The sequence below is a fragment of the Vulpes lagopus genome, chromosome 2, assembly GCF_018345385.1.
Source record: "Vulpes lagopus strain Blue_001 chromosome 2, ASM1834538v1, whole genome shotgun sequence".
NCBI lineage: Eukaryota > Metazoa > Chordata > Mammalia > Carnivora > Canidae > Vulpes > Vulpes lagopus.
Window position 1 is genome coordinate 36953142 of NC_054825.1, and position 21814 is coordinate 36974955.

A 21814-nucleotide genomic window follows, 5' to 3' on the forward strand; every position below is an offset into this window, starting at 1 on the left:
CCTTCTCCTTTCTGCCCATCTGGTTTAGGGGAGAACTCCTGTGTGTCTTCATGAGGTGGTTGGCATGCAGGTCCTTGAATTCTCATTGGCCTAAGCAGAGCTTTCCTTAGTATTGGCGCTTAGGCATTCTGCCGGTGACACTCATCTTGCTGGCCTCTAGGTACTGGCTTCTGTCCTCACCGTCTCCCGTGCCACACGTCTGCTGCTGGTGGACCTTCTGGTTCGTACTGTCTCTATGACCAGGACCCAAGAGAGTTGCCTACCTTTCTTGTTGCAGCTCTTCTTGAAGATCAGTGACGACTTCCATTAGGCTCAGACTATTTCCCTTTTGCCACAGCTCTGCCTCTCATCTCTTAGTTGTAGTCCATGTCTCCACTGAGAATATGGGAGAGCATCTGTTACACTCCTGTGTCCCAAGGGAGGTGAGGGACAGACACTGAGCTCTGTCTTTGGCTTTCTCTCTGCCCAGACACGTCAGAGGCCAAGGGCACCCAATGAAGTTAGGTCTTTTCCCAGGTACCCACGGGATACATAGCACAAGCCTCCTTATTGCAACTCCCTCTCCCAAATACCCGGTTTCCTAGTTCTTCACTCTACCACTTATCTACTCCTGGTCAAGACTCAAGGCAATGGGAAATGCAGTCCTGAAAAACCTAGGCAGCTCATCACTATTCCTTTATAAAAAAAACAAAAACAAACAAAAAAAAAACAAAACCTTTCCCCCTTCCTCTCTGGGTAGGTGTCTACTTTCCCTTTGTATAGTAGAAATTTCCCCTACAGTACAATCCTATGATTTCATAGTTATAGATGAATTTATTATGGATGGGACTCATCTTCCTGTGTCCCACAGCAATAAACTTCTTGGCTTAGCTTTAATGATAGAAGGGGACCAGTGAGAGAAAACCAGCTTGCCCGCAAAAGGAAATAAGTACCTCAAGAGATATTCCAAAAATATTACTTGCAGTATCAGAATATTTTAGAAGTGCCCCAGAAAAAAGAGAGACTGGCAAATGTCATGATTCTTAAGTAAAAACAAAGAGTAGAATCAATTAGAGTTTACTGAGAAGTGCCCAGTCTACCAGAAGAGATACCTAATAATCAATTACCTGGTTTGAAGGATAAACGTCCCTTCAGTAATCCAACTCCCTGGTTTTATAGATTAGGAAATGGTAACAAAGAGGAGGTAATTTGCGCAGGATCATCCAACTAAGTTGTGTCACTTGGACCCAATGGTCTTAACTCCCGCTCTTGGTATCTTTCTCCCACACACCTTTATCTGGTTTGTGGCTGCAAAGCAATTTATAAAGAAGGGTATAGCTAAAGGTTAAGGTGCTGGAAGTAAAAGGGAATGGAGGAAGGAACGAGCAAGAAAGATAGTTGGAAGCCTAACAAAACAAGTGGTTCCAGGACCACTGTCAGACTTTTCTCCTGTAAGAAGTACAGTAGGTCTGCTACCGACAGAAGAGATCACTTCAGAAGACTTTACCAAGGATAACACGAAAGATTTGCCCCACAAATGCTATGCTTTACTGGAAAGTTCTTGACTGTTAGCAAGAATTCTTTGCAAATGGTTAGATTTTTGAAAGCAAGGAGGATGAAGTGAAATTGAGCATATATCCTAATTTGTACTATTAAGGAGTAATCTTAGAGGAACATCATGACATAGAGCCTCTCTTGTTCCAAAAAGATTTTTCTGGAACTAGAAAGAGATGCAGAATGCAATTATATTTTAGTGGTTGGATGTCAAAATGAAATAAATTGGAGGCTGATTAGTAAAGTGAAGAATTATGTGATGCTAACATGCTTCCTTTGCATATAGTTTTAGGTATACTATTAACTCAGTAAAGGACTTTTTTTTCCCTTATATTTGTGCCATATCAGGTCAGTTAATTATTTATAAGAATGCACAGGCTAATATTCTAGGGGAACTGCAGGCTGCTCCAAAGTCTCTATGAAACTAAATTAGCCTTGTGTAACCTGTGCATTCTTCTGAATACATATGGATCTATTAAATGACCTGTTTTGAAAGAAACACAAGTTGTTTTTTGGGCAGTATACCCTTGGGCAGGCTTTCCCCTGTCTTTTGTCGTGATCACTCACACAAATGGGTACTCAAGCTTTACCATTGTTTGCACAGCTTATTGACAGAAATGACCAATAGCGGTTTTGAAATCTGGAGGGTGGATGGGCAAGTGCACTGTCCAAAATCTGCCAGAGCCGCTGGTCTCCACCTGTATCTCCATGGAGAACTACCAGGTGAGTCTCTTCACTTCTTAGGGCTTCAGCTTCATCATCATGAAAGGGAGAAAACCTGGAGGATCTGTCCCTGGGGCTTGTGAGGCTCAAGTATGCCTTGTTTATGAGGAATCATTAATCATAGTACTGCATACCGATGCCTTCAAAGCCATTCCTCCCCACCCTGGAACCCTGTGAGAATGTTCCTGGTTCTGTGGTTGACTTTAATTTACAACAGACTGCTGCTCACTGTGCTGTCAGAAAAGCACTGCTTGGGCATGTTACTCACATCTTTAATTTGGACTAAGTAAGTGTATCTTTTGAGAGATCCTCACAAATTGCTTCTTAACTCGGGCGCCTGGGTCGCTCAGTGGTTGGGCGTCTGCCTTCAGCTCAGGTCATGATCCCGGGATCTGGGATCGAGTCCCACATGGGGCTCCCTGTGGGGAGCCTGCTTCTCCCTCTTCTCATGTCTCCACCATTCTCTCTGTGTATCTCATGAATAAATAAATGAAATCTTTAGAAAATTACTTTTTAACTCATAAAATGTGGGAATGCCAAAGAGAAGTTGCTCAACTAAAACAAATGAAAATAGAATCATCTGGAGACTCAAGTGGCAAAGTAAAAGTTAATGATGCTTAATATTTTTGTAATGAAATGGAACATTTTATTTTGCCAGGGCTTGTTACCTATATCACATTCTACTGTAAAATCACCTAATTTTTATTGTGTTGTACAATAAATGATATGGTTCTTTCTAGTTCTTGAGATACTATCCAGGGGAAATTTTTGTGCTCATATTTACACCGCAGGAATAGACCTGAACTATCTAAGAAAACTATATATAAATTGGTATTGGGGGTGCCTGGGTGGCTCAGTTGGTTAAGCATCTGCCTTTGGCTCAGATTATGATCCCCGAGCCCCCTTCCTGCCCCCACATTGAATCTCAGCATTGGGCTCCCTGCTCAGTGGGGAGCCTGCTTCTCCCTCTGCCCTTCCCACTATTTGTGCTTTCTCTCACTCCTGCTCTCTCTCAAATGAATAAAATCTTTTAAAAAATAAAATACAATGGTATTGAATACAATTTTGAAAACAAATCATAACAATTATGCCAGCTGTATACCTTTTTGCATAGTCTTTGCAACTGTATACCTTTTTGCATATCCTTCCTGTTCTTTGTGACAGCTGCAAGTATACAACTTTTATGTAAGTTTTCGATAGCTTCGCCTTGCCATGTGCACACAATTTTAGGGATATCTTTTTGCCTTAGCATGGCATCATAGATGCTTTCCCATATTACAGTATTATCTTCTTGCTTATGGTTTTAAAGGACTGGATACTGTTCCATTTGTTCCATGTGTTATAACTCTCGGATCACTTCCTAGTTGTTGAGCACTTAAGTTGTCTTTGTTTTATATATTATTCATGATACAACTATTATTTTCCACCCCTAGTGTCTGTCTTAAATTGTCTTGTTAGGATAACTTCCCAGCAATGAGATTACTGTTCAAAAAATTTGAATAACTTTCTAATTCTTGATCTATTGCACTCTATGACGTGGCGTGTTTTAGCATTCTTGAACAGCCCTGAGCAGCACTGACTGATGATGGTCCTTGTACAGGACATTTATGTGTTGGTGGATTTATAGTCTTCAATTGGAAAACAGCTTAACCTTAGAGTCATTTTAATGGAAAAACTGTGAAGAGGCTAGAACTAAACCAAGACAGAGGTTTCTGAACTTTGGCTTTCTTGCTTGTACAATTGATTCTATCATTCCATGATACTTGGCACCAAATTATGTCTAAGCAGTGAGTTATTTCAGAGTGTGTGTGTATGTATGCCCAGGTGCAGGTAGAACCTTGAATGCTAATCCTATTGAAATTGTGAGAGAGAGCCCTAGACATAAAGCATCCCATAAATGTGACACATCTGGCTGTTTAAGAAACTTTGACTTATGGCAACTTGGGATGGGCAGATGTTGAGAAGCTGTTGCTTGCAGGGGCCTGTCAGGTGTTGTATATGAGTGAGACAGCAGAGGTTGGACAGTACAGGAGTCAGGGACAGAGTGAAGTGGGGTTACAGGCCTTATCCAGGAATGTGCTGGTACTTGACTCTCTCTGACAGCTGCCACAAAAGAATGCCTGTCTGATATCTTCAGCACTTTCAAACTTTCAAGGGAATTGGGAAATCTAAAGTTTTAGGTGTCTTAGTCCATTTGGGCTACTGTAACAAAACTACCATTGACTGGATGGCTTGGATAACAATCTTTATTTCCCACAGTTCTGGAGGTGGATAGTTTAAGATCAAGGGGCTGGCAGAATGGGCACGGGTGAGAGCCCACCTCCTTGCTCCCAGACAGCCTCCTTTATGCTGTGTCCTCATCTGGCAGAAGAGGGTTAAGGAGCTCTTTGGGCCGCTCTATGAGGGAATGAATGTCATTCACTGTCTTTGCTCTGTATTTGCTCTCTGAACCCATAGGCTGCCAGGTTGTTCCAATGGCTTTAAAGATGCATATTTGCAAGATTCTACTGTGAGCCCTCCCCACCCCCAAGAATTATAGTTTTAAAGTAAAATTTTTATTAGTTTGATTTTCCCATAATTTACCAAGTGGTACATAGCCTATGTTCTAAGTAATGCATGCTTTGTCATAGTTAGAATGATGTTTCATTGAATTATTTTTACTTAGGATTTCTTCTGGTGCTCATAATCCAATTGTACCAAGCAACTGAGTGATTTGCTCTGTCCAGGGGAAAAAAGTATCTGTCAAAACTCTTATTTTTGCCTCTTAAACAATTAATCCCTAACAATAATTCAGAAGCCTGTCTGACATGTTAAAGAAGACTTTAAGAAGCACCTTATATCACAGTTTCTGTGAGTCCAGAATCCAGGACTCAACGGGATCCTCGGCTCAGGATGTCACAGGCTGTGGTCAAAATGTTGACTAGGCTGCATTCTCAACTGGAGGTTCACCAGGAAAAAATCTGCTTCCAAGCTCATTTGGGATATTGGCAGAATTTGTTTCCTTTCTGTTGTAGGGCTGAGGACTTCAGCTTTTTACTATCTTCCAGAGGCTGTCCTCAGTTCCCACAGGCTGCACACAGTGCCCTCCACGTGGCCCTCTTTCTAGGCAGTGTGCAATTAGCTTGTTCATCAAGGTCAGCAGGAGAGTGAGAACAAATTTTCTAGCAAGATTAGTCTTACATAGCACGATATAATCTTGGGATTCATCTCCTTTCACCTGTGCCCTACTCTCTGGTTAGGAGCAAGTCACAGGTCCCACCCACACTCAATGGGAGGGTTTATACAAAGTCAAGAAAAACAGGAGGTGGGACCATAGGAGTACCTTAGAGTCTGCCCCCCATAAGGATTCCCGGTGCCTTGAAATACTACCTGGGACATAGTAGACACTCAGTAGATTCTGGTAGTTGAATGACTTAATGTTGCAGATATTACTTCTTTGCACCATGTATTGCTAGTGTTTTTTTCGCAAATCTATAGCTTATCATTTGGCTTCATTTATTACATGTTGTGATATGTAGAAATGTTAAATTTTAATTAGACAAATTAACTCAAATTTCCTTTTGGTTTATTACATGACTTCACATCTCAGGGAATCCTTCTCCTATCTAGAGACCAGATAAATATTTGCCTGTATTTTCAGCTGGAATTTTAATGATTTCTTTCTTTTTCTTTTTCTTTCTTTCTTTCTTTCTTTCTTTCTTTCTTTCTTTCTTTCTTTCTTTCTTTCTTTCTTTTTTCTTTTTTTTTTTTTTGCATTTAACTCTGACCTATCTAGAAGGTTAAGAACTAAAGGGAGAGAGCTGCCAGGGTGGCTTAGCTGTTTAGCGTTGCCTTCGGCCCAGGGTGTGTCCTGGAGACCCGGGATCGAGCCCCATGTTGGGCTTCCTGCATGGAGCCTGCTTCTCCCTCTGCCTGTGTCTCTGCTTCTCTCTCTGTGTCCTTCATGAATAAATAAATAAAATCCTTTAAAAAAAAGTAGAACTAAGGGGAGAGTTGTAACATAATATAATGAGTAATCCCTTTTTCTCCACCAATCTTTACTACCTTATTTAGCTATGTTGAATTATTATGTACTTGGTACTGGGCCCTCTATTCTAGTTCATTTATTTGTCATTCTCTTCTTGCTTTAACTATACACGTAAAATATTATAGTATTGGGGACACCTGGGTGGCTCAGTGGTTGAGTGTCTGCCTCTGGCTCAGGGTGTCGTCTCGGAGTCCCAGGATTGAGTCCCGCATCAGGCTCCCCTCGAGGAGCCTGCTTCTCCCTCTGCCTATATCTCTGCCTTTCTCTGTGCCTCTCATGAATAAATAAACAAAATCTTAAAAAAATATAGCATTGAAGAAGAAATTTTAAAAATAAAAAATAAAAATTATAGCAGTGCTAGTCAGAAATGCCAGAGAAGTTACTATCAGACTCATTCAGTGTCATAGGTAGGACATGGTCTAAGTTGTTGTAACAGCAAGACTCCAAAATACAAAGGCTCAAATAAAATGGAAGCTTTTTAGTATTTAGTATTATGGTGTAGAGGTACGTGAAGTCCAGAGCTGGAGAGGCAGCCTTTCTCCACCATCCTCTGGGGACCTAGGCTCCTTCTACCCCGTAGCTCTGCTAGCACCCAGGGTGCTATCCTGGTCTATGTGGGTGAAGCTGTCTCACCCCCACATCCATGCTTGTCTTCTATGTGTTAGAAGTCCTGGGAACGTACCTTTGCCTTTGGGCTCATGAGTCAGAAATGGTATATTACTTTTTCTTCCATACCTTTTATTTAAACAAGACCATGTTGCCACATCTACCTTCAAGAGAGGCTAGGAAATATGGTATCAAACTGGGTGGACATGGATTTGGCTAAAATTTGGGAGGCTCTATTATTAAAAGAAGAAAAATGGTGCCAGGGACAATTAATGGTCTTTGCCCCAGTCCAGCATTCATAGTTACAAATAATCGAATTTAACAGGAAAGTAGTGATCATTTTTGTCAAGTGAAAAAAATCAACCTTTGGATATGTCAATAAAATATAATTATGTCCTTATTTTTGGTTTTAGATGGCCAGTAACTCATGTGCCAGGTAGCATTCTATGCCAATCTTGAACGCCAATCGGAAGTCACTGCACGGCATACCTGGTCCAGGATCATAACTGGGCTAGTGGAGTAATTCAAAAAAGAAAAAAGAATTGAAGCCATGGCAAAGGGAACTAGAGTTCGGTCTACCTCTCCTCCAGATGGAGGCTGGGGCTGGATGATTGTGGCTGGCTGTTTCCTTGTCACCATCTGCACCCGGGCAGTTACCAGGTAGGTGGCATTCTCTTCTTCATTAATAAGATGATCTGGCTTGTCTTTTCTTCTAAGTTTGCTTCATTCTATTTCTGAACCTGTCATTCTGAAAATATCTGTTTAGGTATGGGATATGTGGTGTGTATATTTCCTTTGTTTGAATGTCTTTTTCTTTGCAAGGAATGTGATGTTCTGACACTTGAAAGTCCTGGATAGTGGTGTCTTCTATAATATCTGGCACATAAACCTGGGGTATTAGGACATTTTTAGACTAATGTTGTGGCTATTCCAGTCATTTGTTTTCATAAGCAGCTCATCCCAGAAAAGAAAAATATGTAAGGTCAAAACATCCTTTTTTTTTTTCTTAGGATTTTATTTATTTATTCATGAGAGACACATAGCGAGAGGCAGAGACATAGGCAGAGGGAGAAGGCGGCTCCCTGCAAGGAGCCTGATGTGGGACTCGTTCCCAGGTCCTGGGATCACACCCTAAGCCAAAGGCAGACACTCAACTGCTGAGCCACCCAGGCGTCCCCATAAGGTCAAAACAATTCTTGAAAACCTCCTGACTCACCAGATACTGAGCTACTGAAGGCTTATAATCTAGAATTTAAATTCTTCTGCTTCATTTTACATTTGTCTGTGCTGCTGGACGCTAAGTTCTAGGTTGAAGGAAAGGAACAGCATAAGTACAGGCTACTCTCATTCTCATTTGTTCATTTCTTCTCTCTTTCTTTTATCCAAGGGCATACTGTTGAATATACTTAAATTACACTTGTATACCTTGTGACTCATTCATCTTATTTATATGTGGAATAAATACATGCTTGAACTCTGCATGTGCTAGCTCTTTCCTCTACACGTGCTTTCTTTCATTCAAGTAAGAACTATTTGTTGCTCTTCTCTGGCAACACACCTTTAGCAGTGAATGAAAGTAATCTGCAGTAAAAACTTTTTTTAATGACATCCTCAATACACACACGCATCAATATTTCCCCCCCATAGCAAATATATAATGCAAGAAAGAAGCGAGATATTTGTTTTTGCTACAATAAGAGTTGGTTGATTATGTATCATTAAAACTATAGGTTTGTTTAAAATAATACGATTGGTATTGAAGCTGATTTTTTTCTTCTTCTTTTTTTTTTTTTTTCGTAGTCAATTGCAGGAACAACCTGCACCCCAGAACACTTTATTAAGACCTTATTGCTTACATAGTTAGAGACACAGACTGAGTTATACCAAATTTCCCTGTGCCTGGTTCCAGGTTACTCTGTGTAGAGCTTCCCTAAGCTATTGAGAGCTAGGACACTGCTAGGCAGGGGCAGGACCCGCAGTGAGAAGAATGGTACCTCCTAGGAGTTGTAGAAGGGGCAATGGGCTTTGAGAAGGCCCTTGGGGTGAGCAGAGAGATCAGGAATATAGCCTTAAGCCAGGGCCTAGGGGCAACATTCCCTGAGATGAGTCAAGCTCCAGCCCTCTCTGGAGTTTCCAGAACAAAGCTGGGTGGATTTGGAGAGCAGCACTGTGAAGGGAGCAGGGGGCATTGTCTCCAGGTGCTGCTGGAGCCAAGGGAGCTTGGAAGAGAGGCTGGGTAGCAATAGGGTTTCTTGCATTATGGTGCGGGGATGAATGTCTCTAATGGGGGATTCACGTACCAAAGCTGGGGTGGAATAGCTGTCACCAGGCCTGGGGGCAATGGGTCTGCTGGGGTGACCACAGGAGGCAAGGAAAGCCAACTGTTGCCCACACCCCACTTAAAACAACTGCATTCATGCAGGATGAGGCAGGGAGTCTCCTCTAATGGGGATGGGGTCGTTTTTAGGCCGAGGTATGGATGCTCCCTCAATTCCTTAGTGTGGATGAACTTTTGGGAAGTTAAGTTTCTTTAATTAAACTCAGTCTCCTGGAGTAACCCTTCATTCACTCACTTCCAGAGACTAACCTGGCTGCTCTCACTTCCCCACCTGTTGTCACAAGGCACTTGTTACAGGGCTGGCTGCTGAGGAAAAGGTCGGGAGGCCTGGGAGGTGGCTCTGATGGTGGCCAGTCTTCAGGGTCAGGAGTCCAGGTGGAGGTGGTCAGGGGCTAGCGGCTGCCATAATACAGGTGCACAGCCAGACCAATGAGCAGTGTGGCCAGGAAGAAGGCAGCTGTGAGCTGTAGCCACAGCAGGGCTGCTGAGAACACGGCATTGACCACAAGTGAGCAGAACACAACAAACAGGCGTGTGATGCTGCTGCCGTGCTTCATGACAGCTGACACGAGTAGTCCATTTACTGCCTGGCTCAGTACCACAAGCGCTGCCCATCCTGAGAAAACCTTCAGGAGCCCCGGGCCAGGGCCGCCACCTGCATGCAGACCTAGATTTAGGAGCACACCAAAAGTGTAGAGGAAAAGGTTCTGAAGTGCTAGGGGCAGCCGCTGTCGCTTCATGAGCAGTTCTGTGTACACGGACGAGAGGCCTGAGATGAGGCAGTACAGGATGAGAAGCAGCAGTCCAGTGGAGTGATATGCAGGGGCATGGGGCCAGCAGCAACTGCTAATGCATAACAAGCCCCTGCCACCATCAGCAGCAGTAGTGCTAAGCCCTGACGTGCAGAGAGGCGGTGTCAGAGACAGAGGCAGTAGAACAGGGCCATGCTTCCAATCTTGAGATTGCTCAGCACCTGGTAGGTGCTGGGGTCCATATAACGTTGAAGATAGATCACTAGGTTGTTGTTAGCTCCGTAGAGTAGGGCTGATAGTGCAAATGGGGCAGCCTGGCACCATGGTGGGGCCCCCTGGGGCCATGCCTGCCAGCCCACCAAGAGGGAGAAGGCGCACAACAGTAGCTTGGTCAACTCGGTCAGCCAAGGAGGGCCGGAAAGGCACTTTGCCATTCACATGGCACAGTGTCAGCAATGGGGCATGGGCACCATACATGGCAGTGGATAAGAGTAGCATCAGGGTCCAGCGGGCCTGCCTGGGACAACCCAGGCCTGGCATACCCCCATCCTCTACACTCAGGCCCAAACCAGACCCTGGGGGGGCCTGTGTAGCTAGCAAGGGGGCAGTGGGAATTGTATCAAGTTTGGGGAAAATCAGTATGGAGCCAGCTCCCCGGAGGGAGGAGCTGTGGTACATTGCTAAAGAGTATACTGAGAATCAGAGTCAGCAGCAAACTCCACAGTCAGGGATGGAAAAGAAAGGGGCTGGTGGCTCTAGAAGCCACAGTTTTGGGGTCAATCCCATGGGGTTAAGGAAGGGCATCCAAACTGCTGGCTGATAAGCCACTGTTTACCCTCTGTAGGAAGGAAAGCAAGGATGAAGGCTGTGGGCAAGTTGGAGGTAGCAAAAGGGTGATAGGTTGGGAAGCCAAATATGGTGTCTGTGGTTGAAAGGCCTCTACCTGCAGGCCAGAGGTGTTCATCCTTTCTCCCCCATGGGATCCAGAGCTAGTCAGGCCCCTTCCACAATGACCGAACATAGTCCCTCAGTGTCTTCTCCACATTGGGCACGGCATATGCCTGAGCCGTGTTGATGCCAGTGCAGGTACCCACAGCAAAGCCCAATACTGCTGATGCCCTCAGTTTGGCCACCACATAGCCGGCTAAGAAGTCCTTGAGGAATGGGGAGGACAAGAGCGAGCCATCCTGGCTCATACCACTGCTGACTTCTTCTTTCACACGCTGCTGCAGGCATTCCAGATGGTTCTTGAGAAATGCCAGGTCCTTAAGCTTGGGCGGAGAATCCTTGTCATCCGCCATCTTCCCCGGCTAACTTGTTCTGATTTTTTTTTCTATCTGTATCATGGATCTTGTGTGCTGGGTGTGAGGAGTCATAATGTTAAAAAGGAATCTCTTGATTCTTACATGTGTAAGCTTCCATCATTTCCATGATGGGAAAGTTCTGGAAGTGAGTTTAGGGCTTTATAAGGAGGGCTTAGGTTGATATATTTTGGGTAGTAGAGTCTTCATGACTCAGTTTAGGCAGAATAGGCTTATTTACCCCCATGTAATAGATTAGGACACTGGTGCTCCGAAAGGTTAAATGATTTACCTACAGTTTTGATCTGGTGAGACAAAACTGGACTGGATTGCTAATCTTTTTTTTAAATTATTATTTCTTGTGTATTTGCCATTGCGCATGCACACATGATCCATTGACTCCTTCCAACACAAGTCAGGCACTTTCCTATCCTGTTATTTTTCATACATGCCCCATACTTTGGCCTGATCTTCCACATACACATGTCCTCTCTTATTGCCTTTTCATTGTGAGAAGTGACTTTGCTTCAATCTTTGCTTTCAGTCTTTGCCTCTGCTCCAAGATGTAGGCACTTTAAGGAAGCTCTGTGGCCAGTTCCTTGTCCCATCGAATACTTTGCACCTTATCCTCTAGGACAGCATAGTCCTACTAAACATAGGTTTTTAGAAAAATTGCCTTGGTGATGGAATCATTGTCTTAAGGTAGGCTACTTCCTAATATCCATAGCGTTGTCATGTCAGTGATGAGAAGTCATGGTGCCAGGGGACAGTTGCTTCTAAATTATTTTTACAGAGGGTCTCTCCTCTCCTCATCCTGTTGGTAACCAGTCGTAAGAATTGTTACCCCAATTTGTGTACAAACAACTACACATTAAGGTTGGGAGATGTGGATTCTTTGAGTGCTGCCCTCTGGAACTGTGAAAATAACTTGGGGTAAGGTGTCTGTAGAAAATGGAGGACTTATATCAAGGACACTGATATATTGTTGCTCTTTAATGCCATTTAGCATCTTGTGTGGCTTGTCTTGTTTGGCAGGACACTGAATCTCAGTTTTTTTCTCAGTCACAGTGGATTTGCCAGTGGAACCCATGACTGTCGCCAAAGGCTGAAGGTCTTGCATATATATATTTTAGGTTGTACCCCTAAGTTATCAACTTCAACTTAACAGAAATCAGGTCCGCTACTACATAACAATGCATTCATTGAGGACAAGGCTCTATCTAGGTGCTTCCCCAAACACAGATGTTGGCACACCACCCAGTGGGCTCAGGCACAAACCACTGAAATACAAATCAAAATGTTCTAAATATACATCAGGTAAAAACAGAGTGTAAAATAACACTGGTGAGGGGTTCATTCTGACCTTGGAAGTTCAGGGCAGGCTTTCTAGAGAAGTTGTCCCTGGAGTGAAGTCTTGAAGAATGGGTAGAACTTGGCCAGGAAGAAATGGAGACAGATGTTTCCAGCTGCATCAGGTCCATGCGCTTCATCTGCTACTTGGTCTGTGGTAACGGTGGGCAGCCCCCATTCCTGAAGAGCTAAGAGTTTAGCCGGGAACTGGAAGAGGGTTGCGGCTGGTAGAAAAGACCTATTTATTATCAGAGGTTAATGGGAGAGACTGAGAGGGGGCATAGCTAAGCAGAATTAAGCATAGAGGAGAAAAGTGTGAAGACACAGCCAGCATTGGAACTCAGTGTCTTGAACAGGCAGCAGCCAAGAGGACTGGAGATAGGGCCAAGGAAAGCCACCAGAAGGATGATTTGTCAAGGCAGAGGGTCAGTTAAGTCTTTTTCTCCCATTTAAACTGTATACTTAAAAATTAAACCATATGGGGGTGTGGGGCCTGGGTGGCTCAGTTGGTTAAATGTCTGAAAAAAAAAAATGTCTGACTTCAGTTCAGGTCATGATCTTGCGGTCTTGGGATGGAGCCCCACATCAGGCTCTAAGCTCAGCAGGGAGTTTGCTTGTCCCTCTCGCCCTTCCTCTTCTTCTCCCTGGGCTTTCTCTTTCTCACTCTCCCTCTTTCTAAAATAAATGAATAAATCTTAAAAAAAATTAAACCATATATGCAGATGGTAAAAATTTGGACAACAGAGATACATATAATAGTCTTTTTTCCCTTACTTTCTGAATGCCAGTTTTACTGCCAAAAGTTAACCTTGTTGGGCAGCCCCGGTGGCCCAGGGGTTTAGCGCCGCCTTCAGTCCAGGGTGTGATCCTGGGGACCGGGGCTCAGGTCCCACGTTGGGCCCCCTGCATGGAGCCTACTCCTCCCTCTGCCTGTGTCTCTGCCTCTCTCTCTCTGTATCTGTTATGAATAAATAAATAAAAATCTCTCTAAAAAAAAAGTTAACCTTGTTAATAGTTTCTTTGGGCCTGTACAGAAAAATTTCAAGAACTTTATATCCATATATAAAGCATATTCTTTTCATATTATACACAGTGTTTTGAACCTTTTTTTTTTTTTTTTTTGCTAAGTAATATCTCTTGGAAATACTTCTATACCAACACATACAGTTCTACCTCACTGAAAAATAACTGCTTAAAATTCCATCACAAGGATGCATGCATAATTTAACTTATTTTTATTGAAGGACTTTTGTTCCCTGGTTTTTGCTTTACAGATAATGCTACAATCATGACCTAGGCCACTTTAAAACCGTATTTCAGCTCCTGCCTTGTAACTAGTGATACTGCCTTACATGTAAAATTTATGTAAAGCTTAAAGTTCCCCAGGCTATTAAAGCCATCATTCTTACTTATTTTCCCTCTGTTTGTTAATGTGTATTGATTACTTTTTTCCTTCAAGATAACCTTATTAGCAAACACATTCTCTATTTTAAGAATCATATTTCATTGTGAAATTACATGACATTCTATTTGTAAACTGACAGCTTGAGTTGCGGTTGACTTGAAAAGCAGTAGTTGATTTAAATGTTCAAGGAAAACCTCCAGCTATGTGACCTATTTTTCTCTTAACGTCTTCTGGATCCAAATTAACTTAATTGCAGTAGATGTCTAAGTCCTGTGAAATTGAGGAGCTCTTTTAACAACAGCTGAATTCCTATAAATGATAGCTAATGTTAGCTGAGTACTTGCTCTGTGCTGGTTAACATTGTTCCAAGCACTTTTCATTCATTAAGTCATTTAATCCTTGAAACAACAGAGGTTGAATGATATATCCAAAGTCACGTTGTTATCCTGAAACCAACATTGCACTGTACGTTAACTAAGTAAAATTTAAGTAAAAATTAGAAGAAAATTATACAAATAATACACGTTTACTTTAATTAAAAAATTAAAGAGCTGCAAAAACCAAAAATAAAACAAACTCACACAGTTAGTGAGTAGTAGTTCTTTTTACTACTAGGCTGCGCTGTCTAGTGAATCACTTCCTGCATTGATGTAGTGGATAACTTCATCAACCAGAAGGAAGTCTTAACCAAATACCAGATGTTGTCAATATCCAGCTCTACAGAAGCCAAAGAAGAGTTTTATAGCAGAGTGGTAAGGTGGAGATAGTAGGCACTTTGTCCCCTTGAGAGAATGTATCTTTGAGAATATTATTTCACACCAGATGACACTTGGGTGATTCTTTGTTTCCTCATTCTTCAGAATAGAGCCTATCAACCCTTGAGGGATGTAGGAGTTGTTTGCTACTGCAGCGTGATCTAATACCTTACGACAGATCTAGTTGTGTTTATCAAACTGCTAATTTCGTAAATGAGGAAATTGAGACCCTGAAAGATAAAGCTTTATCAAAATTCTTACTCAGTGTGAGCATCAGAGATCAGGACCCAGCTTTCCTGACATATCAGATGCACAAATTTTCCAAAGTACAGTAAAAATTACTTCTGGAGTGAGAAGCATATGTGCTCCCAATAACATTTGTTTTCTTTAAGGTCAAGCCTATGTTTAGAAACCATAAATCATTAAACTTTACCATTTGAAAAGTACTTCTCCCTTTTGAGAATAAATAAGAAGTGATACAATATTCTTCCTGTTTTTTTAAAAAAGATTTTATTTGTTTATTTATTTGACAGAGAGAGATAGAGAACAAGCAGGGGGAGTGGCAGAGAGAGGGAGAGGGAGAAGCAAGCTCCTCAATGAGCAGGGAGCCTGAGGGGCTCGATCCCAGGACCCTGGGATTATGACCTGAGCTGAAAGCAGACGCTTAACAGACTGAGTCACCCAGGTGCCCCTATTCTTCCCATATTTTATGAAAGTCACAGCCAATCAGAAGCATACGTGTGGTTATTAAACTACCTCTGGCACACTGACTCACATGTTTATTTATTTATTTTTAATTAATTTTTATTGGTGTTCAATTTACCAACATACAGAAAAACACCCAGTGCTCATCCCGTCAAGTGTCCACCTCAGTGCCCGTCACCCATTCCCCTCCAACACCCGCCCTCCTCCCCTTCCACCACCCCTAGTTCGTTTCCCCGAGTTAGGAGTCTTTATGTTCTGTCTCCCTTCCTGATATTTCCCAACATTTCTTTTCCCTTCCTTTATATTCCCTTTCACTATTATTTATATTCCCCAAGTGAATGAGAACATACACTGTTTGTCCTTCTCCGATTGACTTATTTCACTCAGCATAATACCCTCCAGTTCCATCCACGTCGAAGCAAATGGTGGGTATTTGTCGTTTCTAATGGCTGAGTAATATCCCATTGTATACATAAACCACATCTTCTTTATCCATTCATCTTTCAATGGACACCGAGGCTTCTTCCACAGTTTGGCTATTGTGGACATTGCTGCTAGAAACATCGGGGTGCAGGTGTCCCGGCGTTTCATTGCATCTGTATCTTTGGGGTAAATCCGCAACAGTGCAATTGCTGGGTCATAGGGCAGGTCTATTTTTAACTCTTTGAGGAACCTCCACACAGTTTTCCAGAGTGGCTGCACCAGTTCACATTCCCACCTACAGTGTAAGAGGGTTCCCTTTTCTCCACATCCTCTCCAACATTTGTGGTTTCCTGCCTTGTTAATTTTCCCCATTCTCACTGGTGTGAGGTGGTATCTCATTGTGGTTTTGATTTGTATTTCCCTGATGGCAAGTGATGCAGAGCATTTTCTCGTGTGCATGTTGGCCATCTGACTCACATGTTTAGATAAGAATGTCCGGTGTTATTTTTTAATTTTACATACCTTAAGTTTCACTGATATCACTAGTCAAGTCAGTTAAGAAAACCATCAAGCAGAAAACAAAACCATAAAGCAAGAAAACAAAAAAGTCACAGAGACAAACATAGTCGTACAAATATTAAATCCTTCAGAATGATTTAGTGATGAGAGGGACTATGATTCACAATCCCAAAATGTCTTATCATCATCTGGGACCGTTTTTTCTTAGGCTTCTGCATTTCCCTCCTACTAATTCGTCTGTCAGCATATGAACTCAGATTCTTCATATCTCTACTGTACCTTGTCTAGCTACACGTTCCTGGGTAGCTATCATCTGGTCTTCGTCTTTCCTTTCCTTCATATATGTCCTTGAAGCTGCTACTCAGCCTTGCTTCCTCAGCTTCCAATCACTTCTTTACTCATGCTAATCATTTCCTCCTTCAATACCTTGAACCTTGGACAATATTTAATGAGCACCCACTACATGAAAGGTAGTATACTAGATATTTGGGATTAAGTGCAAGATAAGACAGATATGGCCTTTGCTGTCACAGGGCAACAGTCTGGTGGAGAGTACACACAAAGGTGAAGGGAATTGCTATAAGCCTGTAATGTGGTTAAGTGTCCTGCATGTCATGTAAACATTTAAGAGAGGTGTCAAACCCAGATTCAGGTAGTTAGGGAAAGCCTTCCTGGAGGAGTTGACTGTTATCTTGAGAATAAAAGGATGAGGCAAGCTGAGAGAGAATCCTAGAAAGGAAGAAAAATCTTTGATGTTCAGAGGTGTGATACAGTACAGGTGGTGTGTTGAGAGTAAGCAGTTCCATCAGTGTGAAGTGCAGAATGCATTTTGGGGTGGGGGACAGGGGTCGGGGGTGCACACTGAGAAGGGCCAGTCATGTAGGTCTCAGAAGTTGTGTTAAAAGGTTTGAAGCATCAGGATATATTTCACGTCCTAGTAAAGTTACTCTGACCATTGCATGTAAAATGTAGCCAAGGCAACCGTGTGAGTTTGGGGAGAACAGTTAGGAGGGTTTGGGCTGTAGTCCAGGGGAGAGGTATTGTCATGAATTATGAATGATAAGGGGAATGCAGAGATGTGGAGGCATTTGGGAGATAGGTACAAGGTAGAATAAGTAAAACTTGACCATAGATTAGACTCTCAACCAGGCTGATTTTGGTCTTCAAGGGGCACTTGGCAATGTTGGGAGACATTTAGGGTAGAGGCCGGGGATGGTGCTAAACATTGTATGATGCACAGGACAACATGACCAAAATGTTAGTAGTACTTGGGTTGAGAAACCTGGGCTAAAGATAACTATTTTGATAATGAGGCTAAATCCAAGGGGTGCCAGAGTGGCTCAGTTGGTTGAGCTTCCAACTCTTGATTTTGGCTCAGGTCACGATGTTGGGGTTGTGGAATTGAGTCCTGTGTCAGGCTCTATGCTCTGAGCAGAGTCTGCTTGGGATTCTCTCTCTCTCTCTCTCTCTCTCTCTGCCTCTTCCCCAGCTCACACACATGCTCTCTCTCTTCCTCTCTCTAGATAAATAAATAAAAAAATTTTTTTTAAATGAGGCTGTATCCAAGAAGTTATTTTTCTCTTAAATTGAAGGCCTTGTGATTAGGAGAAAATAATAGACTTTTTAATGCTGGTCAAACAATCTTTGAGATGTTAAGAAACATGGGGCTCCTGGGTGACTCAGTCAGTTAAGCGTCTGACTCTTGATTTTTGGATCAGGTCATGATTTCAGGGTCATGGGAACAACCCCCACATTAGGCTCTGCACATCAGGCTCTGCACTCAGCAGTCTGTTTGAGATTCTTTCCCTCTCCCTCTGCTCTCTCCCTCCAGTTGTGCAAATACTCTCTCCCTCAAATACATCTTTTACCAAAAGATACTAAGAAACATCACGGAGGTTTTTTTGTTGCTTTTGCACTGAATTAAAACTAGCTTAAGGCTGTTGCAGTTAATTCATGCTTTTAAAAAAGCTCTGCAATATTTTAATTAAATTCAAATTCACGGGACGCCCGGGTGGCTCAGCAGTTTAGCGCCACCTTCAGCCCAGGGTGTGATCCTGGAGTCCGGGAATCGAGTCCCACATCAGGCTTCATGGATGGAGCCTGCTTCTCTCTCTGCCTATGTCTCTGCCTCTTTCTCTGTGTCTCTCCTGAATAAATAAATAAAATATTAAAAAAAAAGAAATTCATATCATCAGCCCAGTAGTTTATGTCACTATTCTCCATAACATTACCTATGACTGTGTTACGGTACTTCAAACTCTGATACAATGATTAATCTAGCATCAGATCTATTGCAGTATGTTGTCTGGCTTCTTAAATCAGTGGATGCAGAAGGGCCACTTTTCATATCCTGTGACAGAGAGAATTACCTAGGGTGCTCAATGCGGGGAACAAGAGCAAGACTGTGGTGAACACAGTGGAGTGCCACTCAGACAGGCTCAGCCATGGTGGATCCATCAACAGAGGACCTGCAGCTGTCAGCGTCCATGGGCTCCCTCCCCCACGGGTGGCCACCTCCCCCAATAGCGGGAGCACACCCTGCCAGGGGCGCCCACCCACATACAGGGATGGATTGAGGGAGGCGCACAAAGGGTCACCAGAATCCTCAGTTCTTTGTGTTCCTTAGAACACCATTACCTTCTTTCTGTATTTGAAGTAAATTTTGGTTTGAAAAAAGCATGACCTCTCTACCTCCATACTTGCTCAGTTCTAGATGTAGCTTACCTTGTGCTCACTCTGCATCTTACCAGACTCCCACACATTGTGAGTCTACCAGAGTTTGTGTCTCTAATACTACATCTGTCAAGGGAAAGGCAAAGAATCGAAGCACATTGTATTTGTGTCTCCTCTGCTTGTGTGCGTGCCCCATTGTTCCTTTCAACTTCACTTACAAAAGATAAATTCAAAGATAAAATTGTTAGGAATTTTAAGACTGTGACAGCTGAAATTCTGTGCTTCTGAGTACCAAATTCTGGGCAGTTGCAGAGGATGCATGCTGGTAAAGCTAGACTTGCCTAACATAATCACTCTGGTTATACCTGATTCTCTTCCTTTTTCTTTTTCTGCATCACCCACCTTCATATCCAGCAGCAACTGGAGAGGGGAGGAGTGAAATAGCAGGTTACCATGGGCTGCGGAAGCATAATGAGTCAGACTGTAGCCCTCTCGAAAGGCACTGACAACCTCCTGTCTCATCCCCATCAGGGCCTGATTCACCCTTGCTGTCCCAGAGTACTGAAAGCTCCTGCCCTGAGTTAGGAAACTTGCTAATCTGTATGATGTTCATTTCAAATTGTACAGTGATACGAACTATTGCTCCTGAATCACTTAGGTCTTTTTTCCCTAATTAACAATTTTCAACATAAAGTTTCTCTTCTCTATTTCTCTCTCTCTCGATCATTTATAATCTCACCATTCAAGTATTTTCAATTTATATACTTTGGCATTTTTCTATTTATATGAACTCTGGGGTTTTTTTTTAATCAAAACAAGCCTTATTATATAAAGTACTTTGTAACTTACTTTTTTACTTAACATTGCGTTGTGGATTTATTCTCAAATTAATAAATATATATAAAATCATCCTTTTTAACACCTAAAAATATTTTATTGATAATTCAAAATGTATTTATCCAGGCTCCTTTATTGATGGGTAAACAGATTCATTATGATATTTGGCTATTATAAATAGTTCTCCAGAATATATCCTTTCATGTGTATCTACTATTGCTATTATTATCATCATTTGATTATTACCTTTTGTTAAAACCTGGAACTGAAATTGCCTGGTGATGTATAACTCTTAATTGTCAAATTTTAATTTGTATAACAACCTCTTAGAAGTTACAGATGTTAGTGAAATATTAAGATAAATATGAACTCATGTTTCTGACCTGCCATCTTTTCCATAAAACCTTCCCTACAGCAGTCATCCTCATACCCACTTGGCTTCAGCAGCCCTTCCAGTGGATAAATATTTGTTTTATCCTTTAAATGGCCCAATAGCTTCTGACATCCCACTTACTATGGTCCAATAATGTACCCCTGAAAACCAGTTAAAGCCTATGGAGATTCAAACAGCTGAACCAGAATTTCAAGCTGTGGTTTAGATCCATGTTCATTCATTAAAATAATAATAATAATAATAAAATGCTTGCACTGTATTTTTCAGATGTATTTCAATTTTTTTTGTGGAGTTCCAGTCGTACTTCACTCAGGATTATGCACAAACAGCTTGGATCCATTCCATTGTAGATTGTGTGACCATGCTCTGTGGTGAGTATTACTTACCAGGGATAGATAGTTACTGGATAATCTTGAACTATACACAACAATGGTCTTCTACTGCTTTTGTTTATCCATTTTTTTCTGAAGAGCAGATCTTTGCTAAAAATTGGCTAACACTATGTAAGAAGAAAAGACCAATCCTACTCTCAGCCAAACCCAACCAGACATGCTCTTGGAATTAATGATGTTGGCTGAGGGCAGGTGGAATAGGTAGTTAATACTCTGAAGAAGATACATATTATTTGGTTCTCCCATAATGAGATAGGATGCTGGGCATCACAGGACTCCTCCTGATTTGGGAAACAGGTAACCATACAGTACATGCAGGGCTTCTCTCTTCTAAATGCTATGGTCGCCTCATTCTCCAGGCATGTAAGCAGTCATTGGATAGCACTCTGAGCCATTTCTATACAATCTCCTTAAACAAGTGCCAACAATATGTGCATCACATCTCAAGTCTTGTTTTCATTCTGTTCCCTTCCAAGAGGTTCAAAATTTGGCTCATGGATTTCATTTTTCATGCATAAATCTTCATTCTTAGAAAAAGTATGAGGGAAGGATCGGACGGTGTAGTCATGAGATAAGCACACTCACCATGGCTATAACTTCATTCAAAGAACCCCAAGGGTACAAACAAAGTATATAGAGTATTCTCAAAATTTGTGGAATCTCTCAATCCATCATATAATTGAGAAAAACTAACCTTGAGATTTTTCTTTTTGAACATTTTAAACTGAAGTTACTAATACTTAGAGAGTTTCTGAGATTGGGTCAAATTGAAATGATCTGTTTGCATTTTATTTAATTATTTATTTCCATTTAATTATTTTATTTAGATGAATCTTTAGTATTAAAAAACTACTTATCTCTTCAAGCCATGTTTTGGTGGCAAAAGGGAAGTACCATATTATTCAATAACTTGTAAATAACCTCAACTAACTTCATTCTAGATACTGATTCATATTATTTTTAGAAAAAAATGTACATACTCAGGAATCAATTGAATTGTGCTGAAATGTACTTCCTTTGTTGGGAGGAATTTGAAAGCAGTTTTAGCGAGTTTCATGAGAAGGCTAAGTTGACTCTGTCT

General features: G+C 41.9%; 3 protein-coding genes across 9 annotated transcripts in view; 1 reads left to right on the top strand and 2 right to left on the bottom strand.

Annotated features, from left to right (window-relative positions):
- The window catches only part of SLC16A12 (solute carrier family 16 member 12), a 95228-nt gene that overhangs the window by 46055 nt on the left and 27359 nt on the right, over positions 1 to 21814 (top strand). For 4 of the 7 annotated variants that reach the window (XM_041742473.1, XM_041742475.1, XM_041742470.1 and 1 more), the window contains exons 1-3: positions 2149 to 2256; positions 7303 to 7549; positions 20609 to 20712. In XM_041742473.1, coding sequence (XP_041598407.1) covers positions 7440 to 7549; positions 20609 to 20712 — 214 coding nt within the window. In that variant the 5' untranslated portion in view covers positions 2149 to 2256; positions 7303 to 7439. Of the gene's footprint in view, positions 1 to 2148; positions 2257 to 7302; positions 7550 to 20608; positions 20713 to 21814 lie in introns of those variants that run through there. The other 3 variants (XM_041742469.1, XM_041742472.1, XM_041742471.1) reach the window with 1 other exon arrangement.
- On the bottom strand, positions 8794 to 10356 carry LOC121483967 (probable UDP-sugar transporter protein SLC35A4). Its single transcript, XM_041742478.1, has one exon. It carries the CDS (start codon positions 9965 to 9967, stop codon positions 9620 to 9622), a length of 348 nt encoding a protein of 115 aa, XP_041598412.1. The 5' UTR covers positions 9968 to 10356; the 3' UTR covers positions 8794 to 9619.
- LOC121483968 (SLC35A4 upstream open reading frame protein-like) lies at positions 10955 to 11307 on the bottom strand. Its single transcript, XM_041742479.1, has one exon. The coding sequence runs from the start codon at positions 11278 to 11280 to the stop codon at positions 10969 to 10971; it is 312 nt and encodes a 103-aa protein (XP_041598413.1). The 5' UTR covers positions 11281 to 11307; the 3' UTR covers positions 10955 to 10968.

Bases quoted from the DNA above. Each gene is read 5' to 3' on its own strand.
- LOC121483967 (XM_041742478.1), bottom strand. From the start codon at position 9,967: ATGAAGCGACAGCGGCTGCCCCTAGCACTTCAGAACCTTTTCCTCTAC.
- LOC121483968 (XM_041742479.1), bottom strand. From the start codon at position 11,280: ATGGCGGATGACAAGGATTCTCCGCCCAAGCTTAAGGACCTGGCATTT.